The 13,144-nt window shown below is 46.5% G+C and overlaps 1 protein-coding gene across 10 annotated transcripts in view; it reads right to left on the bottom strand.

Annotated features, from left to right (window-relative positions):
* The window catches only part of LOC119956439 (inositol 1,4,5-triphosphate receptor associated 2-like), a 140,966-nt gene that overhangs the window by 55,405 nt on the left and 72,417 nt on the right, over positions 1-13,144 (bottom strand). For all 10 annotated transcript variants that reach the window (XR_005458638.1, XM_038783667.1, XM_038783670.1 and 7 more), the window contains 2 exons: positions 11,583-11,642; positions 7,074-7,132 (listed from right to left, as the gene is read on the bottom strand). Coding sequence is in view for 9 of the 10 variants with exons in the window: in XM_038783667.1 (XP_038639595.1) it covers positions 7,074-7,132; positions 11,583-11,642 (119 nt within the window). In the remaining variant the exon portion in view is untranslated. The remainder of the gene's footprint in view (positions 1-7,073; positions 7,133-11,582; positions 11,643-13,144) is intronic.

Below are 13,144 nucleotides of genomic sequence, written 5' to 3' on the forward strand. Positions count from 1 at the left end.
TAGCATCAATGCTTCACAGCTCCAGGGTCCCAGGTTTGGTTCCCAGCTGGGTCACTGTCTGTGCGGAGTCTGCACGTCCTCCTCGTGTGTGCGTGGGTTTCCTCCGGGTGCTCCGGTTTCCTCCCACAGTCCAAAGATGTGCGGGTTAGGTGGATTGGCCATACTAAATTGCCCGTAGTGTCCTAAAAAGTAAGGTTAAGGGGGAGTTGTTGGGTTACGGGTATAGGGTGGATACGTGAGTTTGAGTAGGGTGATCATTGCTCGGCACAACATCGAGGGCCGAAGGGCCTGCTCTGTGCTGTACTGTTCTAAATCTAAATCAATGGGTGAGATGTTATGTCTCAAAAGTTGCGCCTCCCTCCTCTGCAACCCCCATGGAGAAGGATATGAGCAGAACGTCATGGAAATACTGTTATGACCCTTGTGGAAACAACTACAAACAACCCAACTAAGACCAATATACAAGACTTCACTTTTATATTAGCAATCACACCAAAATCAACGTAAATTAAACATGAATTAACAGGAAAATTGCAATAATATGACCGATAAATTACACATAGCAGATACAAAGACATATCTCACACATTTCGGTCAGCTCATTCAGCACGTATCGCTTTCATTTCAGCCACAATATCCTTCAAAACGTTGAACTTCTTCAAATCAAATTCCATCTTCATTTCTCTAAAGCTTTAGCACCAAGTCTCATCAAACTACTTCACCCAATTTCCACAAATATAATTTTCACAGTCAACACATTTCCAGATCCCTTCTTCTTCACAAAACCCTGGTCATGTGGGGCCTGTTTGTGCACTATGCCAGTGCATAAAGGGTCCCCAAATCCAGATATAAAAGCTCTGTTCAAGATCCGAGCTCCAGCAGCTTGCAGTCAAGTCTCTGAGAATCTCCCCTGCACCCTGCTGACCCTGGGCTTTAAGTATAAAGGGTAAGAGGGCAAAAGTTAAGAGGCCATGATGAATTTTTATAAAATACTGGTTCTGTCCCAAATGGGTGCCCCTGGCCCAAATGTCAAATTCTGGGCACGACAGTTTAAAAGTTGACAGCTACAGAGAGGGTGCAGAGAAGAGTTTTAAAATAGATCAAATAAATAAAATAAATAAATGAATAAATAAAACTCACCCATGGTGGCAATGCCGTCCATTCTGGAAAATTCGCGCCCTTTCTGCTCCCTCTCCAGCCTCTGCAGTGCGCAGGCGCGCTCGGGCCGACCGCGGTGCGCAGGCGCGCTCGGGCCGACCGCGGACCGCGGTGCGCAGGCGCGCTCGGGCCGACCGCGGTGCACAGGCGCGCTCGGGCCGACCGCGGTGCGCAGGCGCGCTCGGGCCGACCGCGGTGCGCAGGCGCGCTCGGGCCGACCGCGGCGACCGCGGTGCGCAGGCGCGCTCGGGCCGACCGCGGTGCGCAGGCGCGCTCGGGCCGACCGCGGTGCGCAGGCGCGCTCGGGCCGACCGCGGTGCTGCCCCCATCCAGTCGCTGCCCGGGGCCAGCGCCCCGTCGGCCCCCCCCCTCTGCACGCCGCTGTCCTCAGTTCTGAATGGCTTACCCCTTATTCTTCGGCTGTGACGCCCTAGTTCTGGACGTCCCCAACATCAGGAATATTCTTCCCACATCTAGCCTGTCCAGTCCCATCAGGATTTTGTATGTTTCGATGAGATCCCCTCTCATTCTCCAATGAGTACAAGCCCAGCCCATCCAGTCAATCTTCATATGTCAGTGCTGCCATCCTGGGAATTAGACTGCCGAACCTTCGCTGGACACCCTCAATAGCAAGAATGTTCTTCCTCAAACTAGGAGACCAAAACTGCCACAATGCTCAAGGTGTGGCCTCAGCAAGGCCCTATTCAACTGCAGGAAGACATCCCTACCCCTATACTCAAATCCTCGCCATGAAGGCCAGAATGCCATTAGCTTTCCTCACCGCCTGCTGTAGCTGTATGCCAACCTTCAGCAACTGTTCCACCATGACACCCAGATCTCATTGCACTTTCCATTTTCCTAAAGTACCACCATTCAGATAATAATCTGATTTCCTGTTTTTGCCACCGAAGTGAATAACCTCACATATTATATTGCATTTTCTAAGTATTTGCCCACTCAGCCAGCTTGTCCAAGTCACTCTGCAGCCTCTTTGCATCCTCCTCAAAGCACACACTGCCACCCAGCTTAGTGTCGTCTGCAAATTTGGAGCTATTGCATGTAATTTCTTCGTCCAAATCATTGATGTATATTGTGAACATCTGGGGTCCTAGCACTGAACCCTGTGGTACCCCACTAGTCATTGCCTGTCACTCTGAAAATAATCCGTTTATTCCCACTCTCTGCTTTATGTCTGCAAATCTGTTTATCCACGTCAATACATTACCCCAATACCATGAGTTTAATGTGAAAACTTGTCAAAAGTCTTTTGAAAGTCCAGATACACAACATCCACTGGTTCATCCTTGTCCACTCTAATAGTCATATCCTCAAAAAATTCAGATGATTTGTCAAGCAAGATTTCCCTTTTGTGAATCCATGCTGTCTTGGACCAATCCTGTCCCCACTTTCCAAATGCTCAGTTATTTCATCCTTAATAAATGAGTCTAGCATTTTCCATCTCCAACAAGAGAGAATTTAACCATCTTCCTTTGACGCTCATCAGCATTACCACCACTGTAGCCCCCACTATCAACATCCTGGATAATTACCACAGACCAGGTTTCGGGGATTCGGTGACAGAATTCTCAGCCTCTAACCTGTATTTTAGCCATTATTTATCTGGCTGGTCCTGTTATGTGAACCCCAAATCATGTTCTGTGCTGGATCGATCGCAAGTCACCCGGCTCGCTGGGCAAGATCCAGATCTTTTTATTTAAATGAGCTGCCAGACACCAGATTAAGCCAGCGCCTGGTACTCAATGGCCACGGCTGAGAGACCTCACCAGGGCGCCATTAGGAGTGGTCCACACAAATGTGGACCAGACACAACGGCACCTGGGGAGGTCACCTACACTATTGGATACCCCTGGGTAGTCGGGGACAGGGCAGGGTGACACTCTGGCCAGAGCGTCAGTGCCAAGGTGCCCAGGTGGTAGGTTGCCATGGTCAGGCCCAGGGGTCCTTGCCACTCGAAGGGAGATGAGGGGGGTACCCTGAGGCCTCCCCAAGGTTTGGGGGGGGGGGGGTGAGGGGGGATCATAAATATGGGGAGACGTGAAAGGGGCCGATATTGGGGATGCCGGACAAAATGGCACCCCGATTTGCAAGCTTGCCAGAAGGAACTCACTCTTAAGTGCAGCCTCCACCAAGAGAATCTCACTGAGGCCAAAAAATCCAGCAAAGTGCTGTTGGGTAGCAGGGTGTTTCTGAACCCCCTAAACATGCCCAACAGCGGACTTTAACTTTAACTCCACTGAACTGTGCCCTTAGTTGCAACATTCAATTTGGTGACAATATTCTGCAATTTGTGAAACGTTTTGGGGCAGCATGGTGGCACAGTGGCCCTGCTACCTCAAGGCGCTCAGGACCCTGGTTCAATTCCGACCTTGGGTAACTCCTTGTACGGAGTTTGCACATTCTCTCCATGTCTGTGTGGGTTTCCTCCACATGCTCTGGTTTCATCCCTGTCATAGACTGCACAAGGCTTATGGGGTGGGAGAAATCACTATCCCCTTGATTCTCGCCAAATACAGATCCCCACTAAGGGGTCAGGGAGTAAAGATGGATCATGGTTAAGTTCTACATAAAGTCGGCTGGGATCTGATGTATATAGTAAATACCTTTAAATTATAATTAACCAAAATTGCTTTCTTTATCAACTTGGTTTGGACTCCTTGTGGTCAACAAAACTGGTGACAAGGATGAAACTAGACTACTGTCGACGCTGCTATGCCATCAGGTAAATCACCTCCTTTACTCTGCTGGATTAAGGTTGGAATTTTTTCTTATTTCAAAATGCCTCTGTTTGGAACGTTGCACATATTCGACACAAGCTTAGACAACTAAGAACGCATGTGGTACAGTAATACTGCTGACTGCCTGCGGTGAATGTACTTATGGCGTGATTAAAAGCCTAACAAGCCCTGTAGCTCCGGACACTAAAACCTTTGAGCAACTGGTAACCGTATTTTCACAGCAACTTCATTGCAGTGTTAATGTAAGCCTACTTGTGACACTCAAAAATTATTAAAATTCTTAGTAGGACAGCACTTCAATGCAAGACCATCAATGACAGTGCAGAGATACTGTTTTAATACGGCAGAAAGGATCTGTGTCAAAAACTGAATTTTTGACAAGGCTACATAAAATTTTGTGAATTAGGTATTTTGTGAATTAGGAACTTTCCTTTCAGAAATGCTTTGTGACCATTTGGTCTGCGGTGTAAACAATGTGGCCACTCAGCAGAAATTACGATCCAAACCGTCCCTAGGTTTACAACAGACTCTGCAAATAATGTTCTCCTGTGAAAGCACTGATAGGCATGCTGGAGATCCAGGGGATGGAGGTAAACATCTCTGGATGCGCCTACTCCCGGCGAGCGGCCCCTCCCAGGACTAATCCCCTTCCCAGGACCGAGAGAGAGAGGGGCTAGGTCCGCTGGTCAAATGGGATACCTCCCCGGAATCATAGAGGAAAGCCAGGATGTTGTGGGACATGTGGATGAATGGTTTGAAGGAACACAAGTTTCAGGTCAGCCAGAGATCCAGGCAGGCACCAACCTCGGGCTCGCACTTTCCACCTGGATGAACCAGAAGAGGAAGAATGTATGCAGCTGAATTGTTACTCTATGCAGCAAATCGGGAACATGCACAGAAATCTGGCTGGTGGACAGTAGCTCCCATTAAGATAATTGTGCAGGTTAATGAGTATCGATATGGAGCTAGACACAGCTGTGGTTTCATTTGTTGGAAAGTAGACCTTCGATAGGATAAAGTCAGGGGTGCAGCAATTGATTCTGAGGGACACAGACAAGTGAACCATTGCAGGGACCACTATGACCCCGGTGGTTTACAGGCAACAGTCAGCACATCTCCCATTAATCATTGTCAAAGGACATGGCCCCAGCCTGCTAGGCTGCCATTGGCTGAAATGCCTACATTTGAAATGGTGGAAGATATTCCAAATGGCATCTGGGGCCTGTACGAGGTGCTAGGTAAATACCCTGAGGTTTTTCAGCCCAGGCTGGGGAAAATAAAATGGTCCATGGCAAAAATCCAGGTTGACTTGAACGCACAACCGTGATACTTCAGAGCTCGCCCCATCCCTTAAACCTTGTTGGCAAAGGTCGAGACCAAATTTAGCTGGCTCAAAGGACTTGGGATCATCAAGCCAGTATATTTTGCCAATTGGGCGGCGCAGGTGGTTACAGAGCTAAACCTGATAAGGCAATCTAATTGTGTGGGGATTATAAATTAACAGTTAGCATGGTCTCCCAATTGGTTTGTTACTCTATGCCCCAAATCGGGAACATGCACAGAAATCTGGCTGGTGGACACTCATTTACCAAGCTCGTTATGAGCTATGCATATTTGCAGTTAGAACTGGACCCTGCCTCCCGTTAAGTATGTCACCATAAATACATAGAGGCTTGTACGACTACAGCAGGCTCCCCTTCGGAGTGTTGGCAGCCTCTGCCATATTCCAGAGGAATGGGAAACACACTATTGGGGTTACCGCAAGTGGCAATATATCTAGATGACATGTCGATCACGGGGGCGATTGAACAGGAACATTTAAGTAACTTGGATGAGGTGCTCCGGCGATTCTCGGAGATGGGCATCTGCCTGCGGAGAGAGAAGTGTATCTTACACTCGAGGGAAGTGGGCTACCGAGTAGATCATGAAGGGTTGCACCTGGTCACAGTTATGGTACGAGCCATTCAGCAGGGGGCTTGAACACACCACAGAGCTACAGCCTTTTCTGGGACTTATGGACTATTATGGCAAGTTCATCCAGGCTTAGTGACTATTAGCTACTCTACACCTACTCCTAAAAGGAAACCAGGAATGGGCTGCGAGAAAAGAACAGGAAGAGGCAGCATTGTTCTGCGTACAATCCAGACAGATCGTTGAGGTTCTGCCTCCTCAACCTATTTTCCAGGTCCTCGATCTTAGCCCTCAGGCCTTGCTCCTGTCCTCTACCATCAAACGTTCAGCTTCCAGTGAGGCTGTCTGGTCACTATGTCACAACACAGTCTCCTCCACCACCTTCAACAATTCACCATCCTCCCACACTATCTCCGAGGTCTCTCCCAATGCCTCTTTTATCAGGCCCAATGCATCCTCCATCGACTTTGAGAGTCTCTATCATCTCCCTCCCTTGTCTTTCAAGGTGCTTGCTGAACTGTCTCTCAAATTAGCCGTTACCTCCATCAGCTTATCCACAGTAATAGGTGCAGCCCCACCCGATGAGCTTGCCTCTGACATCTTTGTTCCCAACAGACTCCGCATATTCCCCAGCTCCGCTGAAGGGCTACCGCTCGTAACCTTCTTTCTAGTATTCTTTTTTGCAGACTTTGACATCTTCTTGCAAAGAGCTATGAAATGAGGCGGGTCTGTCCAAAAATTGCCACTGGGAAGAGGGCTAAAAGGGCCAAAAACAGAGGACTCTGGCGGGAGCTACCAGGTACGCAACCTGGCTTCTACATGCCGTGACTGGAAGTCCAAATACCTTTAAGTTACAGTGAACCAAAATTGCTACTTTATCAACTCGGGATTTCATTTCATTTCATTCCTTGTGGTCGACAAAACTCCCACAGTCCAAAGATGTGCAGGTTAGGTTGATTGGCCGTACTAAACAGGTTTTCCCTTCATATCTAAAGAGGTTAGTTGAGGTTACGGGATAAGGTGCGGTAGGGTACACCTTCGGAGGGTCGGTGCAGACTCGATGGGCTGGATGGCCTCTTTCTGCACTGTTGGGACTCTTATGACTTCTATTCTGTGGCTCATCCAGCACTGCGAAAATGTACCAGATAACACCATCCTCACATCCAAGAAGATGAAAAGATATCCTGGTAAAAACTCTGGCCTGCTGAGCTTTCCAAACCCTGATGCCTATTACTGTGTCCAACTTACACTGTCACATCTTCACATGTGAGATGACACTGCAATCTATTTATTTCTTCTTTCAATCCCTGTTTGGAAAAAAAAGTAAGAACATATATTTAACACTAAGTGCACATATTAATTGTTATTCAAGAATTAATACAAGAGCAGGGATGTACTTCTGAGGCTGCATAAGGCTCTGGTCAGACCCCATTTGGAGTATTGTGAGCAGTTTTGGGCCCCGTATCTAAGGAAGGATGTGCTGGCCTTGGAAAGGGTCCAGAGGAGGTTCACAAAAATGATCCCTGGAATGAACAGCTTATCGTATGAGGAACGGTTGAGGACTCTGGGTCTGTACGCGTTGGAATTTAGAAGGATATGGGGGGACCTTATTGAAACTTACAGGATACTGCAAGACCTGGATAGAGTGGACATGGAGAGGATGTTTCCACTTGTAGGAAAAACTAGAACCAGAGGACACCATCTCAGACTAAAGGGACGATCCTTTAAAACAGAGATAAGGAGGAATTTCTTCAGCCAGAGGGTGGTGAATCTGTGGAACTCTTTGCCGCACAAGGCTGTGGAGGCCAAATCACAAAGTGTCTTTAAGTCAGAGATAGATAGGTTCTTGATTAATAAGGGGATCAGGTGTTATGGGGATAAGGCAGGAGAATGAATAAATACTAAATGAATACTTTTCGTCAGTATTCACTCAGGAAAAAGATAATGTTGTGGAGGAGAATGCTGAAACCCAGGCTTTTAGAATAGATGGCATTGAGGTGCGTAGGGAAGAAGTGTTGGCAATTCTGGACAAGGTGAAAATAGATAAGTCCCCGGGGCCTGATGGGATTTATCCTAGGATTCTCTGGGAAGCCAGGGAAGAGATTGCTGAGCCTTTGGCTTTGATTTTTAGGTCATCATTGGCTACAGGAATAGTGCCAGAGGACTGGAGGATCGCAAATGTGGTCCCTTTGTTCAAGAAGGGGAGTAGAGATAACCCCGGTAACTATAGGCCGGTGAGCCTAACGTCTGTTGTGGGTAAAGTATTGGAGAGGATTATAAGAGATACGATTTATAATCATCTAGATAGGAATAATATGATTAGGGATAGTCAGCATGGTTTTGTGAAGGGTAGGTCATGCCTCACAAACCTTATCGAGTTCTTTGAGAAGGTGACTGAACAGGTAGACGAGGGTAGAGCAGTTGATGTGGTGTATATGGATTTCAGTAAAGCGTTTGATAAGGTTCCCCACGGTCGGCTATCGCAGAAAATACGGAGGCTGGGGATTGAGGGTGATTTAGAGATGTGGATCAGAAATTGGCTAGTTGAAATAAGACAGAGGGTGGTGGTTGATGGAAAATGTTCAGAATGGAGTTCAGTTACGAGTGGCGTACCACAAGGATCTGTCTGGGGCCATTGCTGTTTGTCATTTTTATAAATGACCTAGAGGAGGGCACAGAAGGTTGGGTGAGTAAATTTGCAGATGACACTAAAGTCGGTGGAGTTGTAGACAGTGTGGAAGGATGTTGCAGGTTACAGAGGGACATAGATAAGCTGCAGAGCTTGGCTGAGAGGTGGCAAATGGAGTTTAATGTAGAGAAGTGTGAGGTGATTCACTTTGGAAAGAATAACAGGAATGCAGAATATTTGGCTAATGGTAAAATTCTTAGCAGTGTGGATGAGCAGAGGGATATCGGTGTCCATGTACATAGATCCCTGAAAGTTGCCACCAGGTTGATAGGGTTGTGAAGAAGGCCTATGGTGTGTTGGCCTTTATTGGTAGAGGGATTGAGTTCCGGAGCCATGAGGTCATGTTGCAGCTGTACAAAACTCCAGTACGGCCGCATTTGGAGTATTGCGTACAGTTCTGGTCGCCTCATTATAGGAAGGACGTGGAAGCTTTGGAACGGGTGCAGAGGAGATTTACCAGGACGTTGCCTGGTATGGAGGGAAAATCTTATGAGGAAAGGCTGATGGACTTGAGGTTGTTTTCGTTAGAGAGAAGGTTAAGAGGTGACTTAATAGAGGCATACAAAATTATCAGAGGGTTAGATAGGGTGGACAGTGAGAGCCTTCTCCCGAGGATGGAGGTGGCTAGCACGAGGGGACATAGCCTTAAATTGAGGGGTAATAGATATAGGACAGAGGTCAGAGGTAGGTTTTTTACGCAAAGAGTGGTGAGGCCGTGGAATGCCCTACCTGCAACAGTAGTGAACTCGTCAACATTGAGGGCATTTAAAAGTTTATTGGATAAGCCGATCTGGCCCCAGGGGGTTACCCCACGGTGGCCTCGCCAGCGATCGGGGCCCACCGATCGGCGGGCGGGCCTGTGTCGTGGGGGCACTCTTTTCCTTCCGCGTTCGCCACAGTCTTCACGATGGTGGACACGGAAGTGACCCCCTCCCCTGCCGGCCTAACCCCTAAAGGTGCAGAGACTTCCGGGTAGGGGAGAATCCCGCCTTGGTTTTAAATTATTACAATTGCCTGTACTCTAATATTTAAGGTAATAAACTAATACAAGAAAACAGACCACTATCTAGGGTGGCACAACTGCATGATTAATTGGGTGAGATACCAGAAGGGGACAAGCATTTGTGGAACATAAAACATAGGAGCAGGATAGAAAAATCACACCCATCAAGACTACACCAGTATTCAAAATGATCATGGGTGATCTTTGGCTTAACTCTACTTTCCTCACCTACTCCACATATCCCTGGATTCTGAGTTACCAAAAATCTATCCATCTCAGCCTGTAATATGTTAAACGATGGAGCATCCACAACCCCCTGTTATACACAATTCCAATTCCTCATCTCAAGTTTTTTTTTTACGATCACCCTCATCCTAATATGATGCCCCTGTGTTCTATGTTCTCCAGGCAGATGAAATAACCTCGGTGTATCTACCCTATCAAGTCCCTACAGAACCATGTATGATTCAGTAAGATCGCCTCATATTCTTCTGAACTCCAAAGAATATAAACCCAGTTTATTCCGCCTCTCACACAGGACATTCCTCTCATCTCAAGGATCAATCTAGTGACCCACTGCTCTATCGCCTCCATTGCAAGCGCTTCCTTCCTTAAATATGGGAACCAATACTGCATCTGGTATTTCAGGTCTGGTCTCACCAAAACCATGCACAATTGTGGCACAAATTCTTTAACTGTGCACTCCAATCCCCTGTACCCCAAGAACTGTATCCCAGCAAGCCTCAACACTTTTTGAAGAAAACTAATTACAAGATAATTTGCAAAAGAAACTTTAAGAGTTGGAAACTATTACTATTAAAATTAAAAGATGATATTATTTTCAATTATACTATGCAAATCAATTTATTGGATACTCCAGATAATCCTTGAACACCCCGAAAGCCATAAATGAAGCAACAGGGATAGTTCAAGCCTAACAATACTCTTCAGAATTGAAAACAAAGTAAACAGATAAGTTAAAATAAAATGCTAAGAATAGTGTTCGCCACATCCTTGTCTACAAGGATACAGAATTGGCTCGGTTAGAGAAGCCAGAGGGTCGCAGTGGAAGGGTGCATTTCTGAATGGTGTAATACAGGTGGGAAACATACAGTTAATGGCAGAACCCTTGAGAATATTGATAGGAGAGGGATCTGGGTGTACAGGTCCACAGATGGGGAAGGTAGTCAATAAGAAGGTAGTCATTGGATGGGGCATTGAGTATAAAATTTGGCAAGTAATACTGCAGCTTTATAGAACCTTAGTTAGGCTTAGAGAGGGTAGAGAAGAGGGTTATCAGGATGTTGCCTGGTATGGAGGGCATTAGCTATGAGGAGAGGTTGAATAAATTTGTTTTTTCTTACTGAAAAGACACAGGTTGAGGGGTTACCTGATAGAAATCTACAACATTACGAGGGGTATGGACAGAGTGGACAGTCAGATGCTTTTTCCCAGGGTGGAAAAGTCAATTACTAGGGGACATAGGTTTAAGGTGCGAAGGGCAAAGTTTAGAGGAGATGTGCGAGGGAAGTTTTTTACACAGAGGGTAGTGGGTGCCTGGAACTCGCTGCTGGAGGAGGTGATGGCGCAGGTACGATTGACAAATGAATAGGATGGGAATAGAGGGATACGGACCCCAGAAATGTAACAGGTTTTAGGTTAGATGGGCAGCATGGTCGGCACAGGCTTGGAGGGCTGAAGGGCCTGTTCCTGTGCTGTACTTTTCTTTGTTCTTTACCACAGCACCACAGCTCATTTTTTTAAAAATGCAAATTAAAAAAATTTCTACTTGGGATGAATACCAAACTTAAAATAACTTCAGCTAAATCCATTTAGATGAAATCCAACAGTCGGATGAAGCATGAAAAATGTATTTTCTCTTCCTGATCTTGATAGATTAGCAGTGTATGTGCAACATTTTCTAACATTATTTTAGATGATGAGCACAAGTTTGGTTTTTGACCTTCAGCGGTCTGATATGCTGAGCATGTCTCAAATGTTTAAGGATCATTTTCAAAGAAACATTTTTATTTCAGTTTATTTTCTGTGTCTTGGATTATTTTACCTTAATGATATTATTGTATTCATCTACAGTTGATTTCAATTCCTCTGACTGGTTTATTTTCTGTAACATAATGATAGATAGCAGCATCAGATTGTCAAAGAACCTGTATTAGATCATTTCCTTATTAAAACATTTCAGAACATTTGAAATCTTCCCAAACCCAATTCTATTTTTTAAACCTACTCATTCCTACATTGTTCTCTATTCCTTTTTTCTGAATTAATATGTCATATTAGCACTCTTTTCTGCATCTTGCTTCAGAAGTATTCCTGCTAGATGCATTTAACAGTCTTACAATTGATTTATTGACATGTAATATTAAGAAATTTGATAATAATAACTACAGTAATAGAAGTCTATCCTTGGATCCAATATTCAGTTTTACAGATTCCTCTCTATGGGCGTGATTTAACCAGAAAGTTTCTATATGTGGTAGCAAGCTGGAACTGCCGTGAGCTTCCCAGCGCTCAGCCCGGTAAGGCTGTCACTGCTATAAAACGTTAATGAGTCCAGTTAACAAGACCCCACGGGCTTCATCCACAAACGATGGTCCCACCAGATGATTCGCCAGGACCGCACTCGCCTGGCTCCCACTAACAAGGGAAAGCAGCACTTAAACCACTTCTACACAATCAATCTCACACAGCTCTCAGCCAAGCCACCAAAGAGTCCAGCCCCATGATTCATGGATGCCGACCTGAACAGATTACTGGACGCGGTAGAGGCCAGAGGGATGTCCTGTTCCCCCAAGGTTCTCGGAGGATCAGTCACAGGGCAGCCAGTGGCACCTGGGAAGAAGTGGCAGTCAGTTCGGTAAAGTGACCAGGAGGACCAGCACCCAGTGCTGGAAGGTCAATGATCTCCACCGGGCCACATGGTTGAGTTAGCGCCGGACCCCCCCCCCCCCCCCCCCCACCCCCCCACCCCCCCACCCCCCCCAACCAACCACGAGTATGCACATGGCACTGCCCTCGCCAGCATCGTTCCATGCCCCGGCCTACCCATGTCCAACAGTACCGCCCCACCCCGCCCATAGTCCCCATCACCCCCTCCCACCTGCCAAATACAGGCCGTTCCCCTTGCCCCGACCCCAGAGCCCCCAACCGACCCCAACCCCAAGCCTGAAGTGTTGGCTGGTGTAGACATGAGAGATGAACTGATACTTCCAACACTTAAGGGAGGTGGTGTTGCTCTGTTATTTAAGGATGACATCCGGGCAATAGTAAGGGATGACATCGGTGCTATGGAGGATAAGGTTGAATCCATTTGGGTGGAAATCAGGAATAGTAAGGCGAAAAAGTCACTGATAGGAGTAGTCTATCGGCCACCAAATAGTAATGTTATGGTGGGGCAGGCAATAAACAAAGAAATAACTGATGCATGTAGAAATGGTACAGCAGTTATCATGGGGGATTTTAATCTACATGTCGATTGGTTTAACCAGGTCGGTCAAGGCAACCTTGAGGAGGAGTTTATAGAATGTATCCGCGATAGTTTCCTAGAACAGTATGTAATGGAACCTACGAGGGAACAAGCGGTCCTAGATCTTGTCCTGTGTAATG

This window comes from Scyliorhinus canicula, chromosome 23 (genome assembly GCF_902713615.1).
Source record: "Scyliorhinus canicula chromosome 23, sScyCan1.1, whole genome shotgun sequence".
NCBI classification, from domain to species: Eukaryota; Metazoa; Chordata; class Chondrichthyes; order Carcharhiniformes; family Scyliorhinidae; genus Scyliorhinus; species Scyliorhinus canicula.